This window comes from Bos taurus, chromosome 22 (assembly GCF_002263795.3).
Source record: "Bos taurus isolate L1 Dominette 01449 registration number 42190680 breed Hereford chromosome 22, ARS-UCD2.0, whole genome shotgun sequence".
Lineage (NCBI taxonomy): Eukaryota > Metazoa > Chordata > Mammalia > Artiodactyla > Bovidae > Bos > Bos taurus.
Genome location: NC_037349.1, coordinates 11,765,646 through 11,792,585, shown reverse-complemented (window position 1 = coordinate 11,792,585; position 26,940 = coordinate 11,765,646). Strand labels below are relative to the sequence as shown.

The 26,940-nt window shown below is 47.9% G+C and overlaps 1 protein-coding gene across 6 annotated transcripts in view; it reads right to left on the bottom strand.

Moving 5' to 3' along the window:
• The window catches only part of XYLB (xylulokinase), a 46,056-nt gene extending 30,465 nt beyond the window's left edge, over positions 1–15,591 (bottom strand). For 3 of the 6 annotated variants that reach the window (XM_005222457.5, XM_024982662.2, XM_059879632.1), the window contains exons 1-9: positions 15,480–15,591; positions 14,164–14,246; positions 10,827–10,896; positions 9,313–9,393; positions 6,923–7,009; positions 6,160–6,288; positions 5,288–5,353; positions 3,525–3,597; positions 1,315–1,433 (exon numbers count right to left, since the gene is read on the bottom strand). In XM_005222457.5, the coding sequence (XP_005222514.1) occupies positions 1,315–1,433; positions 3,525–3,597; positions 5,288–5,353; positions 6,160–6,288; positions 6,923–7,009; positions 9,313–9,393; positions 10,827–10,896; positions 14,164–14,246; positions 15,480–15,536 (765 nt within the window). In that variant the 5' untranslated portion in view covers positions 15,537–15,591. Of the gene's footprint in view, positions 1–1,314; positions 1,434–3,524; positions 3,598–5,287; positions 5,354–6,159; positions 6,289–6,922; positions 7,010–9,312; positions 9,394–10,826; positions 10,897–13,837; positions 13,861–14,163; positions 14,247–15,479 lie in introns of those variants that run through there. The other 3 variants (NM_001034483.1, XM_059879633.1, XM_059879634.1) reach the window with 3 other exon arrangements.
• Between the last annotated feature and the right edge of the window lie 11,349 nt (positions 15,592–26,940).

The window sequence follows — 26,940 nt, the reverse complement described above, 5'->3', positions numbered from 1 at the left end:
TGGGTTGCCATGCCCTCCTCCAGGGGATCTTCCCCACCCAGAGACTGGACCCAGCTCTCCCACTCTACAGGCAGATTCTGTATCATCTGAGCCACCAGGGAAGCAGATGTAGATTTTGCAAATATTTTCTCCCAGTTGGTAGGCTGCCTTTTCACTTTGTTAATGGTTTCCTTTGCTGTGCAGAAGCTTTTTATTTTGCTGTAGTTATATTTGTTGGGTTTGCTTTAGTTGTCTCTGCTTTTAGGGTTTTTTTCTTAATATTTATTTGGCTATGCCAAGTGTTAGTTGCAGCACACTGGATCTTCAATCTTCATTTTGGTGGCATGCAAACTCTTACCTGTGGCAGGTGGGATTTGGTTCCCTGACCAGGTTTGAAGCTGGGCCCCCTTCACTGGGAATGTGCCGTCTTAGCCACGGGACCACCATGAAAGTCCCCTGCTTTTAGTTTCAAATGCAAAAAAAATCTCTGCCAAGATGAGTATCAAGGAGCTAACCACCTGTTTTCTTCTCAGAGTTTTACGGTTTCAAATTTTAGATTCAAGCCTTTAATCCATTATGGATTAATTTTTGTATCTGGAGTAAGACAGTGGTCCGGTCTCATTCTTCTGCATGTGGCTATCCCAAGTGTTCTTCATATTAGCCCTGGGACCAAGCACCATCTTAAGTATATTACATGTATCACCTCATTCATTCTGCACAACAGCCTGACAGATAGAAAGTAGTAGCGTTCCTACCGCTCCAGAGACAGTGGAAGTGAAGAGGAAACAGGCACAAGGTCACAAAGGCGGTTAGCAGCAGAGACCACTTCCACCCCAGACGGTGCGGCTCCAGGGCCGGTGCTCTCCCCAGATCATTGGCACTTCTTTTTATTTTCTCCAGACTGCCTGCCCCAAGCTTCATTGGTGGTCCCTATCCCTTAAATTTCCATCTTGTGCATTTTTTCCTAAGGAGTGCAATCACCCAGAACATATGCCTTCAATCCTTTTCCCATTCTAATTATTTTCCAGGGCGCAATTTTCCAAAGTCCACTCCCCAGCCCCCTCACCCCCTCACCCCCTCACCCCCTCACCCCCGCCACGAGGCAGGAATCTGCAACCAGGCCTGAGCACCTGAATGCAAGGCAGGGATCCAGACATTGTGCACTGACTCACGTCAACTACTTATCTTGTACTAGACAAAGTTCCAAGTGTGCGTGCCCTTGTGTAAATGGATGGATGTGTGTGTGTCGGGGGTGGGGTGTGTGTGTGTACTATACCACTTCCCCAGCAGCAAACCAGCTCTCCAGTGAGCCTCGCCACCGGGCAGGGGACCTACCACAATGGAGCAGGATGGCACCGGCCGGCCAAGCTTCTCCTCTAAGCGAGGTGCGCAGGCCCCAAGGCAAGCCTGTGACCAGACTTTGTCCTGAATCTGCAGCAAATTCATTCCAGAACCTAAGGAAGGAAGGATACAAGAAGGAAAAAACAAATTTTTTTTAAAAAATGTGTCCTTTATTCATTTTTTTCCCCAATTTCTGGGCCATACTTTGTGGCATGTGGGGTCTTAGTTCCTCAGCTAAGGAGCAAACCCACGCTCCCTCTATTGGCAGTGTGGAGTCTTAACCACTGGACTGCCAGGGAAGTTCCAAGAGAAATCTTTTAAAAAATCTTTTGTAAAAATGCACAAATCTAGCCAAGAGTGGATCATTCTCACAGCAAACATGTACCTGGAGCTCTTCCCTGATGGAATGTATACAACAGCTCTGGGTCACTCTGCAGTGGGCCTCTGGTCTCTAAGACCTGGTCAGGGGAGGCAGCTCCCAGCAGCAGCATCTAGGATGGCTCTGAGTGTCCCCTGGGGTTCAAGGCTCTGAGGCAGCCCTGGCACCAATGTGGGTTTCTCAATCACATCTAACTTTTCGAGGGAAGTTCTCAGATGCCTCCAAACTTCCTCATACTCATCACTAAGATCAGCTATGTGTGTGTGAAAGTCACTCTGTCATGTCTGACTCTTTCCGACCCCAGGGACTGTAGCCTGCCAGTCTCCTCTGTCCATAGAGTTCTCCAGGCAAGAATCCTGGAGTGGGGAGCCGTACTGTTCTCCAGGGATCTTCCTGACCCAGGGATCAAACCAAGGTCAGTCTCTTGCACTGCAGGCAGATTCTTTACCGTCTGAGCCAACAGGGAAGCCCTGGTGATCAGCTAACTCTTCCCTAAAATAATCTACTTCTCCTGAGGATGGAGAGTGGGGAGAATCCAGAGCACAGGTGGATGGGCCTCTTCCTGGGGCCCAGGAGGACCCTGCCTCAGACCAGTGGGCTGGGTGCTGCTGGAGCCCTGTCCCCATGTGAGATGGTTAGACAACTGGTAAATTAGTAGGTGACTTCTAAGGCGACAATGAGGGGAACGGGTGGAGGCCCAGCTGAGGGTGAAGCTCAGTCGTGTCCAGAGCAGCAGTGGAACTTTCTCCGGTAGCGCTCAGCAGCCCGGCTGCGTGTGGAGAACACCGGTGGGAACGGGCTGCTCCATGTGTAGCTCTCTGCTGGCCTAGCTCCAAGGAGCTGGGCTCCTGGGCAGGAGGAAGCTTTTCTTCTCCAGATCGTGAGCAAAGCTTGGGGAGCACTCCTTCGTCACTTTACTCTCTCTCCTTGTAAACTAAACCAGTGTCTGGCACACAACAGCACTCACACACTTCAGCTGAACTCCCAGAGACTTGGAGTGTCCCAGGGGTCTCCTAAGGTCACTCTCCCAGGCCTGGGCTCTTGCTCTGCCTCCTCCTCCCTCCTTGGTCCCTCCTTCTGCTCTAGCCTCAACCCAGAGCTACTTCAGCAAGCTCCTCCCAGCTCTCCTTCCTCATTGGCATCATCTGCATTTATTTTTGTCAGGGTTTTGATTCCAGAAGCTCATCACTCTCCTGAGTTCTCCAAATGTGAACAAGAACTTCAAAATATAACTCCTGAGGGAGCCAGGCTACAAGATGGTGCCTGTTCATCCCCTGCCCTACTGTGCACACCACGTGTGGTCCCTTCTGGTACCCAGAGGTCTGTGTGCCCAGGGATGGGACAGAGTGATGCACGTCACTCCCAAGATTAGCATGTAAAAACTCTGCAGCTTCTGCTTGGCTGCTATCTCTCTTTCCCTTCCCTTGGGGTGAAATCTAGCTCCCATATGGTGGTGTTGGGGGGGTTAGGACAAGGAACTGAGGCCTCCGGCCAACAGCCACATGTGTGGCCTGGAAGAGGATCCTCCAACCCCAGTCAAGCCTTTAAGTGACCTCAATGCTGGAGGCCAGCTTGACTGCCACCTCCTCAGAGACCCAGAGCCAGAAGCATCCAGTCAAGCCACTCACTGATTCCTGACTTTCAGAAAGTCTGTGAGATAATAAGCATTGATGGCCCTCAGCTGCAAAGCACTGGGCTCATTTGTTACCCACAAAAGATAACTAATACCCTCCCTTCTTGGCAACAGACAGGATGGAAGACTGGATACGGTTCACGCTGCCGCACACCTGCTGAACAGGCCCATCGCTGGGCTCTGAGGACTTACCGTCACTGTAGTCAACAGGGGAGTAAGACCCAAGGAAGAGAGAAGCAGCAAAACTGCTGACCAGGGAAATTCTCTGCGAAAGACAAAGATACCGTGCGATTCATGACTCACTTTCATGAACAACCGACTACTTGTGACACGCACACAACAGGACAAGGGTTTTAAGCTGGGGAGGGAAGTAGAAACTCTGAGCAAGACGCCCCAGCAGTGAGAGGCCGGAGGATGCCTCGGTCTCGCAGGGCATTTGGAGTGGCGGGGACACCAAGCGGTGACTCCTTAGGAAAGCCCCTTGCTCTGCGGTTTCTGACAAGTCATCAATCGGCCAGGTTCAACAATTACAAGGGGAAAAAGGCGTTGCCTGGTGGTCTAGTGGTAAGGATTCCGGGCTTTCCCTGCTAGGGGCCTGGGTTCAATCCCTGGTCAGGGAACTAAGGGTCCCACAAGCCTCGCAGTGCAGCCAAACAACAATACCAAAACCGTATGAAGACGCCACCCTGAGGGAAGGCAGTTTTCACCGGAATCCATGTGCCAGGGAGTGTGGTGCCCTGATTTCCTTCCTCCATTTCTATGGCTTCCATTCACAGAGGAAGTAGATGTATGGCCACAGAATTCAGAACCAACCAAGACAGTTTCAGGGGTTCAGAATGAGTAGAAGTGAAAGCCATCCCCTTTGGAAGCCAGAGACCCCAAACATGAATGGGAGGAACCGATAATTGATTTCAAATGTCACCCTGAGGGTCTGTGCTTCCACATGGGAATCACAGGCACTTGGATCAGAGGAGAGAATGCCAACACCTCCTGTTCACAATCGGGCCACCTCTGTTCTACACACAGACTCTGGAGAAGTTTTATCATCCCCTCCACTCAAAACCTTCATTAATAGCTAACACTGCAGAATAATCTGGAACCTCGACTCACTAAATAGTAAACTGCATGCTAAGATTAAAAAAGCAGCATGGTTTAACACAAGCTGATCATTTTCTAATTACTTAGAGATGAGTATCACTAGCCAGGCTGTTGAGCTGCTTCTCAGGTGGCATTAAGTTCTGGCTTTCAGCAACTATGGCTCAAGGAATGGAACCTGGGTTCCTGGGATACAGGTTCTGGTTGAAGGGCCACAGCTAGAGACACACTGGTCCAGGTTCACAAATTTCATAAGAAAACAGAGACTCCACACCTATCAAGCGCCTGTTAGGCATCCTGCATCAACGATAGGATACTGAACCCAAAAGTAAAAGTGTTAGTCACTCAGTCAGGTCCAACCCTATGCAACCCCATGGACTATAGCCCACCAGGCTCCTCTGTCCCTGGGATTCTCCGGGCAAGAATACTGGAGTGGGTTGTCATTTCCTTCTCCAGGGGACCTTCCTGATTCAGGGAGCGAAGCCAGGTCTCCTGCATTGCAGGCAGATTCTTTACTGCTGACCCACCGGGGAAGCCCAGGAAATTGAGGAGACAGAGATGAAGGGCACCCAGATCTACTCAGGTGGTCCCCAGAAGACACCAGGCCCCCTGCTCCCACTCTGACCCTGACTTCTACCCTTCTAGTCAGGAAAGTCCCTGACTTTTCTTTCCTACAATTCCATTCTTTCCCTCTTCTTTGGAAAAAGCCTGACAATGAGAATAAAAGCAAATTGAGCACATATCATTCTTAACGTCTGCTCATCAATGTTTTTAGCCCATGTACATGACATGTATATTTATGCAAAATTATAGAAAGAATTCGACCCTGATTTGTAATCAAAGAGGAACGTTTAACCAACCTCTGTGTGTGAGTAGGCCTCGGGGTTCTGCTGGTAAATCTTTGCAATCTGGTTTCCTGTAAATCGCTGGAAAAAGAGTGCAAGTGCTTAAAAACCCATATCCTATGGAGAATGATCAACTCCATAAAGTCCTGACAGAGTTAGCATAGCAGGCTCTGAATAAGAGCGTAAGAAGGTTCCTGAAATCTGGAAATGTTTGATTTCTGTTGAACACCCTTGGTAATAATCTCACTTCTCATGTGGCAGGATGTCTGCTCTGACCAAAGGCACCCATGCAGGAGACTCACGTATTTTCCTAACCCACATCCTTCCTACCTCAGGCGACCCAAATAGGGTCAGTCTTATCCCCCGAACCTCTACTCCAGGGCGGGTGGCATGAGCCTGGCTGAGCCAAGAGCAGCCACCCCGTGGGAGGGGGTGGGACTGTGGCTGAAGCCAATTAGAAAGAGGTACTCAATTTTTTTTTTTTTTTTTTTTTACTTTCCCAGGAGCTGCACCAAGTGCCTGTAAGTGCTGACGCCTTTCAGCTTCAAAACTACCCAAAATGTAAGTGCTCTTTGTATCTCCAAGTTAGAGAGGCTGAGATCGAGGTGCCACTATCAGCCACAGACACAGCACAGCTCTGACCTGGGAGCAGCAGCAGCAGGCCTGCCCTCACTGGACGGGCAGTGCAGAGGGCCTAGCTCAGAACCACGGGTCAGAGTGCCCGGGCCTGGCTCCACGGGGCAGCAGCCACACGGCCTCCCAGGATTCCCACAGGGGCAGGTCACCAGCGTGTCCTCCCAGACCCCCAGGGAGAAGGGACCAGGGTCACCAATCAGGTCTTCCTCCTAGACCAGCCCCTGTCCCCAGATCACGGCAGGCGCTCCCACCTCGTAAGCGCGGGAGCCGGTGAGGAGGCTGAGAGCCTGGGCTCCGCCCACGGCGGCCTCCAGCTGGCGGCACTGGGCTGCGGTGCTGGAGTCCATCCACACCGGGCAGTTGCTGATGGAGAAACAGGCCTGGAAAGAAGGAGCACAGGCGTGAGCTCCGCCTGCTGACCCTGGGGGCCACCTGGCATCTGCGGCCACACTGCCCAGCACAGCAGGGATGAAGTGGACGTCTCTTCCCTGGACGTGACCTTGGAAGACCCATGGGTAAGCCATTCATGTCCAAACCTTGGTCTGTCCTGGGTGGCGGGGTCTTTCCCCAGAAAACTCTAGGTAGAAGGTTCTGGCAAGCGTACCTGAGCACCACAGGCAACAGGAGAGACAGGAAGGGAGTGGCGGAGGGCCAGAGCTGTAGCCAAGGGCAGGCTGGCCTGGGCATGTGGAGCTTGGGAGAAAAGAAGCCAGAGCCTGCCTTACCAGCACCGCTGGGAGGCACTAGGTCCCCTAGTTTGAGCAGGGAGCTTGCCAGAGTCGTGCTGGATTGCAAGGGACCCACGTGATGAGGGCTGTGAGCACCCAAGCCTTTGTCCCAACCACAGGGATGTGCATGGCAGACCATGCTCACAGGACTGCTGCTCAGCCACGTTCCCACACCCCTGACAATGCCCAAAAGCCCTAGGCTTCAGGACCTACAGGGCTCGGAGCCCTTCTTCCCTACCACCTCCCGTAGAAGTTTCTCAGCCTCCCACAACCCGGCCACACTCACCTGTAGCTGCTCACGCAACGGAAGGTCCGGGGACAGGCTTGTCAGCACCTGGCTGGCCCCAGTCTTCCAGTACACGCTTCCATGTTGCTGCCAAGGGAAAACCCAAGCTCGCATCAGCCTCCTGGAGACCGGAAGGGCCCAGACTACACACCAAAGAACTGGACTCTGAGTCTGTCTCAGTACTTCTAAGTCATAGAGCTCATCGCCTTTATGAGACTTGGTTTTCATTTCTATAATATGAGGAGGAACTCTGCCCTGTCCACCTCAAAACATGGAGGAACAAACAATTATTGGTCTAGATTTTGGAGCCTTTGTAAAACTGTATTTAAATATATTGCTTAGAATATTATCTGACACTCACTCATTTATTCATTTACCACTATTCAGTCAACAAACACTGACTGATCACCTAGATCATGCCAGGATGGGGCAGAGGATGAGGGTAGTACCATCCCTATTCTAAAGGATGCTAGAGTTTAGTCAGGGGAAAAGACACAAGTGGACAATTACAAACTCTATTAAGGGATTTCCCTGGTGGTCCAGTGGTTAAGAATCCACTGTGCAATGCAGGGGACATGGGTTCGATCCCTGGTCAGGGAACTGAGATCCCACATACCACAGAGCAACTAAGCCCACGGGCCACAGCTAGAGAGTTTGTGCTGCAACAAAAGATCCCACGTGCTACAACGCGGACGCAGCCAAAAAAACCCTATGAAGTGCAGCGGCAGGGCTGTGGAAACGCCGGGGAGGAGTCTAGCCAGCTGGGGGTATGTGTGCATAGGAGTGGATGCAGTAACTAGGAAAGGGTCCCAGGGTTGGGTGCAGGGGTGTGCCAGGAAGAAAGTAACTGCGGTTGAGAGCGGCTGGCATGTGCAGGGAAGGAACTTTAGGTTGGGGTGGGGGAAGAAGGGACTGGATGGGGAGGTGGCAGCCTACCCCTTGACATCCATGCTCGGGAGGTTGGGTTTTATCTTGGGCTGGTGAGAACTCTGGACGGCCAGAGTTGAATGGATGAAAGTGCTTGTGAGAGTCCTGGAGAAGGTAGGCTGGAGGCAGGAAGGTGGAGCAGAGGCCCAGAGAAACACAGTGGGTACCAGGCCTGGGGCCACAGAGGTGGCGCTGGAGAAGAGGTGGCAGATTCAAGAGTCAGGGACAAATGAGCAGGATTAGGGGACCCCCTGGAATGCGGGGGCAGGAGGATGGGGGAATCGAGGCTGACACTTGGGTTGTGGTCCCAGGTGGGGAGGGACAACTCCCTGAGAAAGAGCACCGAAGGAGGGCACCTGGGGCAAGACGGAGCGCTCAGTCAGAGAAATGGCAAGCTTGAGGCACTCCTGGGACACCTGGCCAAGGGGGCAGAGGGGGCGCGTGGGAGGGAGAGGGGGTCCAGGTGAGGGAGGCAGCCGAGACCACCAGGGACTCTGTTTAGAGGAACAAGGACACAATCAATACGCTTCCATTAGGTCAGGGGAAGAAGAGGCACCTTCAGAAGAGTTGGTGAGCACTCTCCAATGAGGACATGAAGACACGCTAAACCAGCATGGGGCAGAGTGACTCAGAGGATAACACTGGACTGGAGTCCTCACTCCCCTCCTAGCAGCTAAGTGACCCTGGACAAGTGACACCACCTCTCGGATAACACTGGACTGGAATCCTCACTCCCCTCCTAGCAGCTAAGTGACTCTGGACAAGAGACACCACCTCTCGGCGCCTCCATTTCCCCATGTAAATGGCAATGATAATAAAAACAGTAGTAAAACTTGGGGGTTTTTTTGCACTGTCCTATCTATTTAACATTCACGTTGACCTCACAGCAGATTAGAGTATGGAGGCACCAGAAAGCTGGACAACGTGCCCCCGGTCACTGCTTGCAAATGGCAGAGCTAGGGATCAAACCCGGAGCCCCCTGTGCTAACCACTGCATGATACCTCCTGGTACAACTGTTATGAAGACTCAGTGTATGTGAAACGTTCAGCAACGCACCTGGCTTACGCTAGGCGTTTGGTGTTCTTTGTCATTATCACACTGCTATAGTTGTTAGCATGATTTCTGACTTTATTTTTACTTCCAGAAAAGAGAAAAGCCATTGTGTGCCCTCAAACAGTCATAATAAGTTCATGTCAAATGCTTCCTCCATCCCCTTGGAGGACCTGGATCCAGTTCCTCCTCACCCAGCGTTCTCTTCTGTCCAACATTTAACTGTACGAACTGTCTCAGATCCTGTGTTTCATCCTCCAAGGTGAAACAGCTATAGGGATTTTCACTGCAACGAAACATGTGCAGTGACTCTCAAGGGTGTGCACCGTCCTTTGAGCGGAGCCAACACCTCAGCACCCACACCACCACCCAAGACAGACGCCCCCGCGAACAGAGGCTGCAGCAAACCAACCTGGCCCGCCCCAGACAAGGCGAGGACTTGAGAGAAGTCAAAGCCCGAAGCCTTCATCTTCTCCAAGATGATATCCAAAGCCTGAGAAAAAGCACAGAAGCCACCGTGACTGTCCTGAACCACGGAGCCAGGCTAATGCACAAGCCTGGATTGTAAGTGCCTGCCCTGTCAGTGAAGATAAAGAAGGAACCGATGACTGAGGGTTTGGAAGCACTCAGTTCAGTTCAGTTCAGTTGCTCAGTCGTGTCCGACTCTTTGAAGCACTAGAGTACATCAATTAAATGAGTAAGCATCAACCAAATAAAAGGGTGAGCTATGCTAAAAATATTTTAAATAAATGGAATCAGAAACCAGCAATCCTCAAATTTTGCCTCTCCAACTGGTGACTTCCAAACATGCAGAAGGGCTTCTCAGGTGGCTTAGTGGTAAAGAATCCCCCTGTCAATGCAGGAGATGCTGGTTCAATCCCTTGAGTTGGGAAGATCCCCTGGAGGAGGAAATGGCAACCCAGTCCAATATTCTTGCCTGGGAAATTCCATTGACAGGGGAGCCTGGTGGGCTACCGTCCCCAGGGTCGCAAAGAGCTGGACAGGACTGAGCATGCACGCAAGTATTCAGGAAGAGCCAAAACCAGGTGGCTCAAATTTCTGTTTCTTTTATCTGCATTTTCAGTCACCATATACTGATATGACTTCAATGCAATGGAGAAGCAAAGAGCAAAGTTGAAGGTCCCATCAGAACAAGGCTCCAGAGACTTTGCTGGTGGTCCAGTGGCTAAGACTCTGAGCTCCCAGTGCAGGGGGCCCTGGTTCAATCCCGGACAGGGAACCAGATCCCCCATGCCATGCAGCACAGCTAAGCATCTGAGAACTGAAAAACCTGTGGGCAGAGGACATTCAGTTGCTACTGTTGTCTGACCTCTAGTTCCAGGGTCTCAGGTCCTCTGTGGTCAATGAGAGAGCCCTCGGCTCCTATCACACCTGCCTGTGCTGTCCACACCCTAGTCCTGTGGCCTCACAGGTAACCCAGGTCTGGCAACAGGCATCTTCCTTCCTCACTGGTCTTGAGCAGGCAGGCCTGGCTTGGGATGGATCTAAGCCCAACTGGGCAGGTCACAAGTCACCATGCTGAGGGCCCCTGCCCCTGGAGTCGAAGGGTCTGGGGACTGAGCACTAAGAGAAGAGTGTAAGGGCCATGTTTGGATCTCAGGGTACAAGGGAGGACACAGGGCCTAAAAGTAGAATGTTTGGGAAAGGTCTGCTCTGTGTCTTTTTCAAGATGGCAGGACTTTCCAGCTCCTCTGGTTTCAGCACCTGGAAGCCCCTCTGTGAGTCTCTTCAGCTCAGAAGTCCTGACACCAGCTAAGACCTGGGTCGTGCAGATTCCATTTGCCCAGGAGGACCTGGTCCCAACAGGGGCTCTCATGAGCTGCCACCTTCAGGCTTCTGAGCCAATTTCCAAGTATACTGGTGAGACGGGCTGGGACAAGAGAGGGACAGGAATCCCTGTCTTACCTGGACCCACATCAGGACCGGAGAGGTCACTGTCAGGCCATCCTTGTGAACATGAACTCCACCCTGAGTCCTACAAGTAGAAGAGATAATGTGGGACAGAGCCTCAGGTGGGGGCCCGGCAATGGCAGATCCTGGATCCCTCCCGCAGAAGGAGAAGCACCCCGTCCCCAGCCTCGTGGGGGAACTCTAGATTGAACAGGGAAGATGATGGGCAAGATGGAGAGAGAAGGCATGGAAACTGCCCAGTGTGGCTCAGAGGTGGCAATTCTCCAAAAGCACCAGCAAAGACAAGTCTTCTAAATACAAGGTGTTCACCCTGCCAGGCTGTCACTTGGAGCAGTGGGCATAAAGGGGGTTGGGAAAGTTTGGGGTTGGATGAGAAGCCCTTCCAAGTCGACTTCCTAATTTTGGAGAGAGGAGGACTTTTAAATGATGACTCAAAATCAAGAAGCAACAGAAAAAGAGACTGAGATATTCAAAGACATAAAAAACAAAAACTCAAATATGGCAACAATAATCCAAGCAGAAGAGAAGAAATAATAAATTTAATAAAAATTAGAGCACAAGTTGGAGAAGGCAATGGCACCCCACTCCAGTGCTCTTGGCTGGAAAATCCCATGGACGGAGGAGCCTGGTGGGCTGCAGTTCATGGGGTCACGAAGAGTTGGACACGACTCAGCAACTTAGCAGCAGCAGAGCACGAGTCAATGAAGATGAAAAGAGAAAAATCAAAGAAACCAAAAGCTGATCCTATGGAAAGGTCAACTGATAAATCTCTAGTCAAGCTAATCAAGAAAAAAGAGAGAAGATGTAAATTACCAACATCAGAAATGAGAGAAGGGTCTTCACTACTGATCTCACAGACATCAGAAGACAATAAAGGAATATTATGAACAATTCTCAGAGAAGGCAATGGCACCCCACTCCAGTACTCTTGCCTGGAAAATCCCATGGACGGAGGAGCCTGGTAGGCTGCAGTCCATGGGGTCACTAAGAGTCGGACATGACTGAGCGACTTCACTTTGTCTTTTCACTTTCATGCATTGGAGAAGGAAATGGCAACCCACTCCAGTGTTCTTGCCTGGAGAATCCCAGGGACGGGGAAGCCTGGTGGGCTGCCGTCTATGGGGTCACACAGAGTCGGACACAACTGAAGTGACTTAGCATAGCATAGCACAGCACGAACAATACTATGGCCACAAATCTGATAGGCTAGATGAAATAGATCAATTCCTGGAAAGATACAAACTTTCAAAATTCTAAGAGGGGTGGCCTGTAGTGATATAAAATACGAAAGCAAGATAGCCTCCAACCTCAGCTCCAAGGAGACATATCAGCTGGGGAAGAAACAGATGGCGACACAAGGTGATGGGCAGTGAGACGGACAGGCCAGAAGGGAAGGCTTCAAGAACAGAACGCGATCTAAAATAGACACGGAGGGGCACGTCCACCAGGACCACTCCAAGCCACCTCAAAATCAACAAATCCACAACGGTTACGAACTGAATTGTGTCCTTCGAAGTTCACCGTGTCCTAAGCCCCAGTACCTTACAATGTGACTGTGTTTGGAGATAGTACCTTTAAAGAGGTAATTAAGTTACGATGAAGTCATCAGGGTGGGCCCTAATCCAGTATGGTTGATGCCCTTATAAAAGATAAGGGTATAAATAACCAGGAGATGCCAGGGGTGCACTCACGTAGAAGGATGACCACGTGAGAGGCAGCAAAGAAGGCAGCCGTCTGGAAAGCAACGAGAAAGATCTCAGAGGAAACCAACCCTGCCAGCACTTTGAACTTGGACTTCCAGACTCCAGAAGAGTGAGAACATAAACGTCTATTGTTTGGATCGCCCTGGTGGTCCAGTCATTAAGAATCCAGTGGCAATGCAGGGGACACAGCTTCAACCCTTGGTCCAAGAAGATTCCACACGCCTCAGGGCTACTAAGCCCATGTATCCCAGCTACTGGGCCTGGCCTCTAGGGCCTGTGCTCCACAGGAGAAGTCACCCCAGTGAGAAGCCCACACACTGAAACTGGAGAGCAACCCCCACTCCCCACAACCAGAGAAAGCCTTCTCGCAGCCACAGAGACTCAATGCAGCGAAAATATTAATTAATTTTTTAAAAAGTCTGTTGTTTAAACCACCCAGTCTGTGGGATTTTGTTCTGGAAGGCCTACCAAACTAATACAAAATTCTAAAATCATGATCTTTTCCCCAGAAAGCAATTCTCTTTCACAGTCTACTATCCATCCTCAAGACCAGCCAGAAGCCTCACCCTCATATCTCATAATAAATTCTGTACCAAGACCTGTCAATTTTACCATCCAGCTCTCTCTCTTGCAATCAATATCATTTCTCAGCCGGATGATCTTTGGAAAACCTCCTCAGTGGTTTCCCAACATGTACTTTGGCCACATCCTATCTGCTTTCCCACTGCAGCCAGAGAGATCTTTTTAAAAAACAAAAACAACCATCTCACACTGTCCCCTCCCCCAATCCCTACAGCCCTACAGTGGATGACCATAGTTTTTAAGATAAAGACAAACTCCATTCCATGGCATATATGGCCCAACCCAGCCTCTCTGCTCCCTAGTCACTCAGCCTTCTTCAGTTCCATGAACGAGCAGTGCTCCTTGCCACAGGGCCTTTGCACATGCTATTCTTTCTGCCTGGAAAGCTCTCTACCATCTATCACCTGGCTAACCCCACTCATCCAGATCCTGGCTTAAGCACTGCCTCCTTAGAAACATTCTCTAACCTACTCTTCCAAATTTAGATCACACTTCTTTACAATAAGTACTTAAAGAAGTGAGTTCCTTTCCGTCAATGGCCTTCTCTGAGTTTATAATAAAAAATTCTTTTTTTTTAATCAATCAGTCTTTGCCTAATATCAATCTTCCCCACTAAATGTGAAGAACTGAGAGAACAACAACCATGACTCTTTGCTTCACCATCAAATCCCAGCATGCAGCACAGTGCTTGATACAAAGTGCGTCTCAACTGATACCTACTACATATACGAAGCCACGTGCAGAATTCAGAAGGAATGCAGGAGAGTGCGTTCCAGGCACAAAATAAAGATGTTGAGTGATGTGTCAAGATCGCCCTTCTTGCAATTTGAGGAAACCAGAATAGTGTGGTTTATAAATATAAAAAGTTGGAATTCCTTGGCAGTCCAGTGGTTAGAATCCATGCTTGCACTGCAACGAGCACAGGTTCGATCCCTGGTCAAGGAACAACCATCCCACAAGTGGCATGCAGTGGGGCCAAAATAAAGGGTTTAGGGTGGACCCCAAAACCACCCCCCTACACACACACAGGCACTCTAGGTACATACCCAAATTCTACAAGGTCTCTGTCAAAATGCACACTGTCTTCATAGAAGACACTCAGCTCTGCATCAACAGCAACAACTTTTACCTGGAAGGTAAAATATTAAAAATAATGGATAGACTTTTCCTCAGCTTCTATACTAGACTGGTCCAAGGATATGAACATCACCAGGTGAAGCCCAGCCCTCTAGAAGTGGTTCAGCCTGGAGAACTCCTTGAGGCTGGGGTGCATCATGGCAATTATCCGGGTAAGAGGCCTCATCTGACGACATATCCAAAGACTTAGTAAAATGAAGAAGTGGAGGCTAAACAGAAACACCCCGAAACACTCAGGGAATTTCTGCCCTCCCAAACAGCCAAAGCCAAAATCCTCTAGAAGTAGATGTTCATAGATGAGCTGGTTCCTGTGCCAGGCAAGAAGGTCTGAGCAAGTCCTAGAGGAGAAGGAATGGGAGGCAGGGTTTGGAGATGTCTCTGGGGTGTCCACGCCTGCAGGGATCTAAGAGACCAGGCAAGGTCCCCGGTTTGTTCCCAAAGGCCATGATCAAGGACCAGAGATACATGTCCCAATAGAGCAGATTCCAAACTCAAGAGTACAACTCCTTTACTGGACAGATGGGGAAAGAGGCCTAAAAAGACAACCTGACTTATCCAAGGTCCCCCCAGGAGCTTCTGGTCAGGGATAGACCACAGCCTTGCTCCCCTGACCCATCTGTGGAGAGGCGTTTGTCTTTAACCGCGACCATGTCCTAAGTTAAGGAGAAGGAGCCCCTTGATACCCCAAACTGGAAAGCAAATCTTGACTCTGCTTGCCTGCGTGCCTGACTCGGGGAGCAGCACAGTCGGGCACGTTGACCTGGGCACGCTGGTGCCATCCAAGGGCTGTCACAGGCGGAACAAAGTTCAGGTGTACAACGTGCCCATTTCTTAAAAAAAAAAAAAAAAAGCTTCAAGCGGGATCTGGTTCCCGGTCACTGGCTCCGCCTGCGTGTCTCCCCGTCTGTCTGGCCCTCTGTTTAAAGCTGCTGAGTTCCTTCGGGTCCCTGGGAACCTGTGCTCAAGACGGCAGGCCAGCCTTTTGGGTTCCCCGGGCATTTCCCCGCCGCGTGCCCGCGGATCCCTTGAAGGAGTTGGGGTGGAGGGCCCCCTTTCTGGGAGAGCCGGGGTACAGGCCTGGCGGAGGTGCCGGGTCCCCGGGGAAGCCCAAGAGAGAAGCGCTCGCAGCGCGGCCCAGGGTTCGGGCGCCGGGGTCCCCGCCAGCCCGCCCGGGGTCGCGGAGGAAGCGGCCCCAACCAGCCCGTCCCGGGGCCCGCGCCGATACCTGCTGCGTGCTGAAGTCCCAGCCCAGGCAGCAGTGGCGAGCGGCGCGCTCGGCCATGGCCGCGGAGGATCCGGCGGCGCGCGGTTCCGTCAGTCCTTCCCGCGGCCGGACTGTCGCCGCGCTCCAACGCGCAGACACGCCGGGCCCGCCCCTCGCCCCGCCCGGCCCATCTCCCGGACCCGGGGCCCCCGCCGCCTTGCGCTCTGGCGCCACCTGCGGGTGAACGAGGTGGGGACGCGCCGCAGCTCGGCATCAGCCTGCTTTTAGCACCGGGGCGACCGACCAATCCCACCTCGCCCCGCTTCCCATCCAAATGTGCTCCCTGCGCAGACCCGGCCTTATCGCGGCCTGCCTTCCCTTGGAGGACGCCTGGACCAGAGGATTCATCCTTAGGCCGGCTTGTTGCTACCTGTCTCTCTGAGAGCCCGGAGCCTGGGACCTCCAAGTTCGTCTCTCTCAGGTACTGGAGCAGCTGTCCACTCATGGTGCTGAGTTAGGGGGCACAGGGAAATGGACCCAGGAACTGAATCAGCGATGTCGGCAGTGAAAGCGAGTCCCAATCCCTAGACCTCCAGGAAATTCCCTAGGCGTTAGTTTTGAAGTACTTTTAAAAATTCAGCACTGTTTTTTACAGTTTGTTGCTGCTGCTGCTAAGTCGCTTCAGTCGTGTCCGACTCTGTGCGACCCCATAGACGGCAGCCCACTAGGCTCCTCTGTCCCTGGGACTCTCCAGGCAAGAACACTGGAGTGGGTTGCTATTTCCTTCTCCAATGCATGAAAGTGAAAAGTGAAAGTGAAGTCGCTCAGTCGTGCCCGACTCTTAGCGACCCCATGGACTGCAGCCTACCAGGCTCCTCCGTCCATGGGATTTTCCAGGCGAGTACTGGAGTGGGTTGCCATTGCCTTCTCCGGGTTTTTACAGTTTACTCATAGTTATATGTATTTTCTGGTTCCCAAACTGCACCCAGGTGCTCTGGGAAGGTGCAGGGAACCCACAGGGGTGCAGCGGGGTATTTTTACTTTTGGAGGGAAAGACAGGGATACTCATCTCAACCTTTGTCAGTCTCTAAGGGCACTGGTAAGTAGTTGACTGTTGGCTACTGGGCAGTCAACGGTTCTAACACTGGATTTGCAAAGATCATATCTTTGCAACCCTATGTCATAGTGATCAGCAAATTGCGGTGATTAAGCAGTCATGGTGATAAACAAGTACTGCAGGAAAATTAAAGTGAAAAAATAAGGGCAGCGGTTTTCAGTCTGATTCTAATCTTTGAAGAGTTGTGCAACACTCAATGGGCACACACATCCCCTTAGTGAGTAGTTATGCTTAGTTAAGAAGGAAATGAAATTATTTTCTCTCCCTATTTATGTGCACTAATTTCTTCAAAGAGCTTTTAAGTTCTTAGGGCACAAGTACACATAAAGCCGTTTGGGTCTAACTATTGATACTTACTAAACAGAACCCTTAACCTGTTCTTTTAGCCAAGAAGCACATGGCAAAACTGAGATTCTGAGGGATGCCATGAAGGGCACAGTGTGTGGGGGCCCCTGATCCACTTGGTTGCTTGTAACAGCTCTATCGTGTTCATTAGTGTACTGACCCCAGGTTTTGCTACTCGAGCTGGCCCCGAGGGACACTGGGGTGGACTCCAGTTCCCCACTAATGCAAGTAGCACAGGTTGAAACATCCTCATCCATGGTTCTGTGGACCTCTGGGAGGGAATTTTTTTTCGGGGGGGGGGTGGGTAATATCCAAGAGTAGGGTTTATATTATGTGTGTATAACTCGTATCATCAGAGTGCTGGATTACTTCTGAGAATCGCTATACTGGTCTACACTCCCACCTGGAATGCCCAAGGGTACCTGAACTTCTCCATCCTATATATAGTACCTGGCATTTATATCCTTTTTGATTTTGCCAGTGTAATAGGTGAGGAGTGGTTTCTCATTATTGCTTTAATTTGCATTTCTCTCATTATTGATGAATTTGAGCTTCTCTTCATATACGCTCACCAGCCATTTAGGATTTCCCATTCCGTGAATCCCCTGCTTATTCCTTTTGCCCATTTTTCAAATTGAGAATTTTTGTCTTTTTTAAAGGATTTGCAGGAGGTTCTTATATTTCAAGATGTAAGTTCCCATTTGGTCTTAGGTCTTGCAAATATCTTCTCCCAATATGTCATTTATCTGCTAACTTGTCCATCTTGCCCTTCATGGACTGGAAAAATTAATTTTAATGTAATAAAATCTGTCAAATTTTCTCTGTATTGATTTTGTTTAAGAAGTGTTTCCCCACCTTCAAGCCACAAAGCTACTTTCTGACATTTTCTACAAAGATATTAGCGTACATTTTCTTCTCTTAGCAAGCTCTATGACCAACCTAGACAGCATATTAAAAAGCAGAGACATTACTTTGCCAACAAATGTCTGTCTAGTCAAAGCTACTGGTTTTTCCAGTAGTCATATATGGATGTGAGAGTTGGACTATAAAGAAAGCTGAGCACCAAAGAATTGATGCTTTTGAACTGTGGTGTTGGAGAAGACTCTTGAGAGTCCCTTGGGCTGCAAGGAGATCCAACCAGTCCATCCTAAAGGAGATCAGTCCTGAATATTCATTTGGAGGACTAATGTTGAAGCTGAAACTCCAATACTTTAGCCACCTGATATGAAGAACTCATTGGAAAAGACCCTGATGCTGGGAAAGATTGAAGGCAAGAGAGAAGAGGACAACAGTGGATGAGATGGCTGGACTACATCATCCACTCAATGGACATGAGTTTGAGGCAAGCTCCGGGAGTTGGTGATGGACAGGGAAGCCTGGTGTGCTGCAGTCCATGGGGTCACAAAGAGTCGAACATGACCGAGTGACTGAACTGAGCAAGGTCTTTGACTGAATCAAGTTTTCTTTCAATCTAGGTGTTTGTTAACTGAATGTATTACATCTTGACACACGAGTCAGTGAAAGCTAATCTATCTGAGGGTAAGCACTAGATGTAAGCTTTTCAGAAAGAGAAAAACATTTCATTTAGTAGATATAATAATAAGGACTCATTGTAAAATAGGAAAAGGGAGACAAACATAAATTCAGTTTCTATACTCTGTTCACCAGTGAAACACCCCTGAATTATCTCTTCATTCTTTAAAGTCTGCAGCCACAACATGAATTTTTCTCAAAGTTAACCTCTTTCTTTGAGAAAAACTCTGAAGAAATATGCTTTCTGGATAAAAATGCACTGTTTTTAAATTCCAATGTATTTTATTCTGTTTGTGTAATAATAGCAGACTAGTTGTTTTTATCCAACCTACGTAAAGCTGTATTCGTTAGTACTGATTCTACTGAAACCATTCAGGCATATATACATCCTTCTAAATAAGTAGTTTTAAGAGTGAAAAGTTAGGAGTATACTTGTAGCTTTATATATATAAAGCTATCGGAGAAGGCAATGGCACTCCACTTTAGTACTCTTGCCTGGAAAATCCCATGGACGGAGGAGCCTGGTAGGCTGCAGTCCATGGGATCACTAGGAGTCGGACACGACTGAGCGACTTCACTTTCACTTCTCACTTTCATGCATCAGAGAAGGAAATGGCAACCCTCTCCAGTGTTCTTGCCTGGAGAATCCCAGGGACGGTGGAGCCTGGTGGGCTGCCGTCTATGGGGTCGCACAGGGTCGGACACGACTGAAGTGACTTAGCAGCATATATATATATATATATATATATATACACACAAAGTTTTATATGTAGTATATATATACACCTATCCCTTCCACTTTTAACACAAAGATAAAATCACTGAATCAAAAGTAATCAGAAATTGGGAAATGAAATAGATAACTCAGGCACTTCCCTGGTGATCCAGTGGTTAGGACTTGGCACTTTTCACTGCCATGGCCCTGGGTTGGGGAACTAAGATCCTGCAAGTTGCATGATGTGGCCAAAAAACAAAAGTTAAAAAAAAATCACAGATGGCTAACAAACACATGAAAAGATGCTCAACATCACTCATTATCAGAGAAATGCAAATCAAAACCACTATGAGGTACCATTTCACACCAGTCAGAATGGCTGCGATCCAAACGTCTACAAATAATAAATGCTGGAGAGGGTGTGGAGAAAAGGGAACCCTCTTACACTGTTGGTGGGAATGCAAACTAGTACAGCCACTATGCAGAACAATGTGGAGATTCCTTAAAAAACTGGAAATAGAATTGCCTTATGATCCAGCAATCCCACTGCTGGGCATACACACTGAGGAAACCAGAAGGGAAAGAGACACGTGTACCCCAATGTTCATCGCAGCACTGTTTATAATAGCCAGGACATGGAAGCAACCTAGATGTCCATCAGCAGATGAATGGATAAGAAAGCAGTGGTACATATACACAATGGAGTATTACTCAGCCATTAAAAAGAATACATTTGAATCAGTTCTAATGAGGTGGATGAAACTGGAGCCTATTATACAGAGTGAAATAAGCCAGAAGGAAAAACATAAATACAGTATACTAACGCATATATATGGAATTTAGAAAGATGGTAACAATAACCCGGTGTATGAGACAGCAAAAGAGACACTGATGTATAGAACAGTCTTATGGACTCTGTGGGAGAGGGAGAGGGTGGGAAGATTTGGGAGAATGGCATTGAAACATGTAAAATATCATGTAAGAAACGAGTTGCCAGTCCAGGTTCGATGCACGATACTGGATGCTTGGGGCTAGTGCACTGGGACGACCCAGAGGGATGGTATGGGGAGGGAGGAGGGAGGAGGGTTCAGGATGGGAAACACATGTATACCTGTGGCAGATTCATTTTGATATTTGGCAAAACTAATACAATTATGTAAAGTTTAAAAATAAAATAAAATTAGGAAAAAAAATCAATTATAATTCAGATTCACTAATTTAGGGCTTCCCTGGTGGCTCAGATGATAAAGAATCTGCCTGCAATGTGGGATACCTGGGTTTGACCCCCGGGTTGGGAAGATAGCCTGGAGAAGGGAACAGCTACCCACTCCAGTATTCTGGCCTGGAGAATTCCATGGACAGAGGAGCCTAGCATGCTACAGTCCATGAGGTCGCAAAGAGTTGGACACGACTAAGTGACTTTCACATTTAATAATTTATTATACCTGTCTGAAATCTTACAGATTTCATCTTGAGATATGTCAGAAATTAAATAATTCTTCTTTCTGTTCTATCTCAAAAGTAGTACAAAATTTTTGTAAGATCAGTGGGACACTGTTATGAGTGAAAAGAAATGTTTTGAACTATAGCCCTTAGCAGAGCAAACGTCATACAGATTTGTTTATCCAAGTCTGAGGGTGAGGGGTGGGTCCTGCCTCTAGTTAAATAAGTAACTCAAATAGCTGAGATTCACATTTTTTTAAAGCTGATCTCAGCTATTAAAAAGAATGCATTTTAATCAGTTCTAATGAGGTGGATGAAACTGGAGCCTATTATACACAGTGAAGTCAGAAGAAAAACACCAAAACAGTATATTAATACATATATATGGAATTTAGAAAGATGGTAACATATATATTACTCCTTGGAAGAAAAGTTATGACCAACCTAGATAGCATATTGAAAAGCAGAGACATTGCTTTGCCAACAAATGTCCATCTAGTCAAGGCTATGATTTTTCCAGTGGTCATGTATAGATGTGGGAGTTGGACTGTGAAGAAAGCTGAGCACCGAAGAATTGATGCTTTTGAACTGTGGTGTTGGAGAAGACTCTTGAGAGTCCGTTGGACTGCAAGGAGATCCAACCAGTCCATCCTAAAGGAGACCAGTCTTGGGTGTTCATTGAAAGGAATGATGCTAAGGCTGAAACTCCAGTACTTTGGCCACCTCATGTGAAGAATTGACTCATTGGGAAAGATTCTGATGCTGGGAGGGATTGGGGGCAGGAGGAAGAGGGGACGACAGAGGATGAGATGGCTGGATGGCATCACTGACTCGATGGACATGAGTCTGAGTGAACTCCAGGAGTTGGTGATAGACAGGGAGGCCTTGCGTGCTGCAGTTCATGGGGTCTCAAAGAGACACGATTGAGCAACTGAACTGAACTTAACTGAACTATGATCCTATATGAGAGACAGCAAAAGAGACACAGATGTAAATAACAGACTTTTGGACTCTGTGGGAGAAGGCAAGGTTAGGATGATTTGAGAGAATAGCACTGAAACATGAATTATCATATGTGAAATAGATGGCCAGTCCAGGTTCAATGCATGAGACAGGGTGCTCAGGGCGGGTGCACTGGGATGATCCTGAGGGATGGGATGGGGAGGGAGGTGGGAGGGGGGTTCAGGATGGGGAACACATGTACATCCAGGGCCGATTCATGTCAATGTATGGCAAAAACCACCACAATATTGTAAAGTAATTAGCCTCCAATTAAAATAAATTTAAATAAATAAATAAAGCTGATTTTATGTTTACATCTGGAGAAAAGTTTGATGGACTTTGATGTTCCATCAGATTCTAAAGAGCTTTGAGGAGAAAAGCTCCTGCTCTTTCTGTCTTTGTACTCACCTCAGAAGCGAATTTTATTTAGGAAAACTAAACGTTGGTGTTCTTCTCTTGCATTTTCCTGGTTTTACTGCTTTTATCCCTTGGAATCTCAATTTCTCCTATTCCAGGAGTGTTTAAAGCAGATAATTAAACCCTGTAGTTTTGTATACATGAAAGGAAGGTCTGGAAATATGTACTTCAAGTTTTTTTTTTTTTTTTTTTTATGAGTTTCTTTTCTCTCAAAGACAGACTTAAATATTGATTCGGCTGCACTGGGTCTTCGTTGCAGCATGCAAACTTTTACTTGTGGCATGTGGGATCTAGTTCCCTGACCAGGGATCAAACTGGGCTCCCTGCATTGGGAGCACAGAGTTTTAGCCACTTTCCATTAGGGAAGCCCCTCTAAATGATTAACAATTATCTGTTGGAGTGGGATTTAGAAACTGGTGGTTAGGGAGTGACTTCTGCTTTCGAATTTCCTCTGTACTGTTGAGCTTTTAACTTTTAGACTAAAAGAATAAAGAAAAAGAAAACAAGCAACAAAATAGCAGTAACGGGTTGGATCTCAGGCTGCTTAGTGCTTTTAACTTATGCTCTTAAATAATCACTGAGTCAAAGAGGAAGTCAAAATACAACATACTGTTTAGAACCCAGGAAAAGGAAAACATCCTTTTCAGAACTTTGGGGATACACATACTCAAAACATATTCTTGAATGCTTTCATTAAGGAGTGAAAAGAGCAACTAAGCCCGTACACCAGAACTACTGAGCCAGCATTCTAGAGCCCATGAGACCACATGTTGCAACTACTAAAGCCCGCCCACTCTAGAACCTGTGCTCTGGAGCAAGAGAAAACTCCTCCATGAGAAACTCGTTCACCGCAACTAGAGTAGCTCCAGGCTGCTACAACTAGAGAAAGCCTGAGTAGCAACGAAGACCCAACACAGCCAAAAATAATTAAAAACATTTTTAAAGAGTGAAAAGAAATTAACAAACGTCATATAGTGAGCAGAGGGGCTTCCATGGTAGCTCAGATGGTAAAGAATCCGCCTGCAATGAATGCAGGAGACTCTGGTTCAATTCCTGAGTGGGGAAGATCCTCTGGAGAAGGGATAGGCTACCCACTTCAGTATTCTTGGGCTTCCCTGGTGGCTCAGCTGGTAAAGAATCTGCCTTCAATGAGGGAGACCTGAGTTCGATCCCTGGGTTGGAAAGGCCCCCTGGAGGAGGGCATGGCAACCCACTCCAGTATTCTTGCCTGGAGAATCCCCAAGGACAGAGAAGCCAGGCAGGCTACAGTCCATGGGGTGGCAAAGACTCGGACATGACTGAGCGACTGAGCACAGTACAGATACATAGTGAGCAGAATTGTGTATTCCCCAAATGTGTGTTCAGGTTCTAATTCCCAGTACCTGTGAATGTGACCTTATTTGGATATAAGGTCTTTGCAGATGTAATCAAATGTAAACGACTTTGTACCGGGTGGGCCCTAATCCAGTGACTGGTATCCCCATAGGAAAAGAGAAATTTAGACACACACACACATACACACTCAAGGACTGCTGGCAACTACCCAAAGCTAGAAGAGGCACAGAAAGATTCTTTCCTAGATTCTCCAAAGAGAACACTCAGTTCAGTTCAACCGCTCAGTCATGTCCGACTCTTTGCAACCCCATGGACTGTAATATGCCAGGCTTCCCTGTCCATCACCAACTCCTGGAGCTTACGCAAACTCATGTCCATTGAGTCGGTGATGCCATCCAACCATCTCATCCTCTGTTGTCCCCTTTTCCTCCTACCTTCAATCATTCCCAGCATCAGGGTCTTTTCCAATGAGTCAGTTTTTCACATCAGGTGACCACAGTGCCCCACCATAATCTTAATTTTTGGATTGTAGCCTCTAGAACTGTGAAAAAGTAAATCTCCATTTTTAAACCACCCACTTGGTGGTACCTTCTTCAGCAGCCCCAGAAAACTAATACACTCCATAAATCAGGGGCTCTGAAAGATACATAGCCTTTTGATGGACTTCCCTCTATGTATAAAGAAATGCCTGAATTTTACATAACTGCTGAAGTCCCTGTTAAACTGCCCACTTCTCTAAACATTATGTCATGGACAGCTTTTCATGTCCACAAATATAGAGCTTTAATAAATTGTATTAACTATATAATCTGAACAGTAGCATCTCTTAGTAATGACTTAAAATTTGTTTTAAAAAAAAGATTGGGACTTTCCTGGCAGTCCAGTGGTTAGAATTCCACTCTTCCATTGATCGGGACATGGGTTCAGTCTTTGGTTGACTTAGTTCCCTTTGGTTGGGGAACTAAGATCCTGTAAGCTTCATGCCCCCGCCCCCCTGCCAAAAAAAAAAAAAAAATGAAATTAAAAAAAATTTATCACACAGGGTCCTCATTCTTCATTGCAGCAGGGGGGGATCTTTAGTTGCATGTGGGAACTCCCAGTTGCAGCATGTGGGATCTAGTTTCCTAACCAGGGATCAAACCTGGGCCCCTTCCCTTGGGAGCATGGAATCTTAGCCACCAGATCACCAGGGAAATCCCCTCAAATTGTACTTTCCCCAAATTGTATATTTTTAATGTAACAAAGCTGCAGTGAACATCCTTGTGTACACCTATCTTCGTATCTCTTCCTTTGGGTAAGTCAGGGGGAGGATTCCTGAGTCAAAGGGTAGACAGAGTCAAAACATCAATATTTGAGCATCTTACCAAACTCCCCTCCAGAAATGCTGCACAACGCACCCTTCTAACTGCAGTCAGGTGAGCACCCTGCTCTCTGCTCCTTCATTACTCTGCCTTCTGCTAATCTCTCTTTTTTAACATCCTCACTGATACCACACAATCACATACCACATACCACACAATCTATTTAGAGTACTTGATCAATGGTTTCGAATGTGTTCACAGAATTGTTCAACCATTGCCACAACCAATTTTAGGACACTTTCATAAGCCCCCAAAGAAATCCCATTGTTCATTCTTTCCCATTCTCCCCAAACACTGGCAACCACTAATCTACTTAGCCTATTTAGGACATTTAAATTAAATAGAATCATACAACCTCTGTGGCCTCTTGTGACTGGTTTACTATACTCTGCATACTTTCTCAAGACTCATTCACACTGTAGTGAAGCTGAGCCTCCTAAAACAGAGTTCCCTTACCTGGTTTATGATTAACCTCTCTATCTAAACCATTATTCCTTTTCTTGTCCTCTCTGACCTTGATCCTGCGCTCACTGAACACTAATCAACTAGAGGTATCCAGTGACTAAGACAGCTACTGTTGATAACATGGAAACATCATCTATGTATTAAAATTGCTGTTGTAGATATCTAATGTACAAACTCAAGTTACATCTCCAGGGCAAGATGAGCTCACAGGACCCTGAGAAGTGGAAACTGGAAAACTCATAACTCCTTGAAACTATGATTTTTAAAACATCACAGAAATGATACAGGACAATGACTAATCTCAGCTTCCTTGTTCTTCCCTTTTAAAAACACCTCCAACTCAAAGTTGGAATGGATCTGAAACATGTCCCCCACTCCCTTTCTTGGTACTCTGTGATAAACCATGACTGTGCTGCCACATCTAGTGTCAGAGTTTGGCCTCTTACACTGCAGACACAGGAGCCCTTTGCTGAGCAACAGTAGTGCATATAAGTACTTCATTTCTTTTTTGGGCCAGAAAACGTTCTACTGTATGCATGTATCACCCTACAGCCACCAGGGTGACCCTTGTGGAAGGCAAAACTGACTCTGCGTCCACTGCCTAAAAGCTGGCAGAAGCCCCTCACTGCCTTCAGGATAAAGACACAGCCTGACCTCAGCCTACGGGTGTGCCCACATCTCAGCTCCAATGACCCACATTTCAAGCCCTCAACAGCCTTATCTGGCTAGTGGCTGGACTATGGCCTGTTAAAATATACAATGCCAAACTCTAGGTAATATTAGCCATTGATTAGATAAACAAACAGGCTTCCCTAATGGCATCTGGTCCCATCACTTCATGGGAAATAGATGGGGGAACCGTGGAAACAGTGTCAGACTTTATTTTGGGGGGGCTCCAAAACCACTGCAGATGGTGACTGCAGCCATGAAATTAAGAGATGCTTACTCCTTGGAAGAAAAGTTATGACCAACCTAGATAGCATATTGAAAAGCTGAGACATTACTTTGCCAACAAAGGTCCATCTAGTCAAGGCTATGGTTTTTCCAGTGGTCATGTATAGATGTGAGATTTGGACTGTGAAGAACGCTGAGCGCCGAAGAATTGATGCTTTTGAACTGTGGTGTTGGAGAAGACTCTTGAGAGTCCCTTGGACTGCAAGGAGATCCAACCAGTCCATTCTAAAGGAGATCAGTCCTGGGTGTTCTTTGGAAGGACTGATGCTAAAGCTGAAACTCCAGTACTTTGGCCACCTCATGCGAAGAGTTGACTCATTGGAAGGGACTCTGATGCTGGGAGGGACTGGGGGCAGGAGGAAGAGGGGACGACAGAGGATGAGATGGCTGGATGGCATCACCGACTCTATGGACGTGAGTTTGAGTGAACTCCGGGAGTTGGTGATGGACAGGGAGGCCTGGCGTGCTGCGATTCATGGGGTCGCAAACAGCAGACATGACTGAGTGACTGAACTGAACTGAACTGAATGGTTCAGAGGTAGAGAATCTGCCTGCAATGAGGGAGACACGGATTCGATCCCTGGGTTGGGAAGATTCCCTGGAGAAGGAAACAGCAATGCACTGCAGTATTCTTGCCTGGGAAATCTTATCACACAGAGGAGCCTACTGGGCTACAGTCCATGGGGTCGCAAAAGAGTCAGACACTACTTAACAACTAAACAACAGATAAGCAAACTAGGTCCTATCTGCAAGTGATTGACAAATCCTGGCCGCCTAAGGAATATCTAAGTGAGG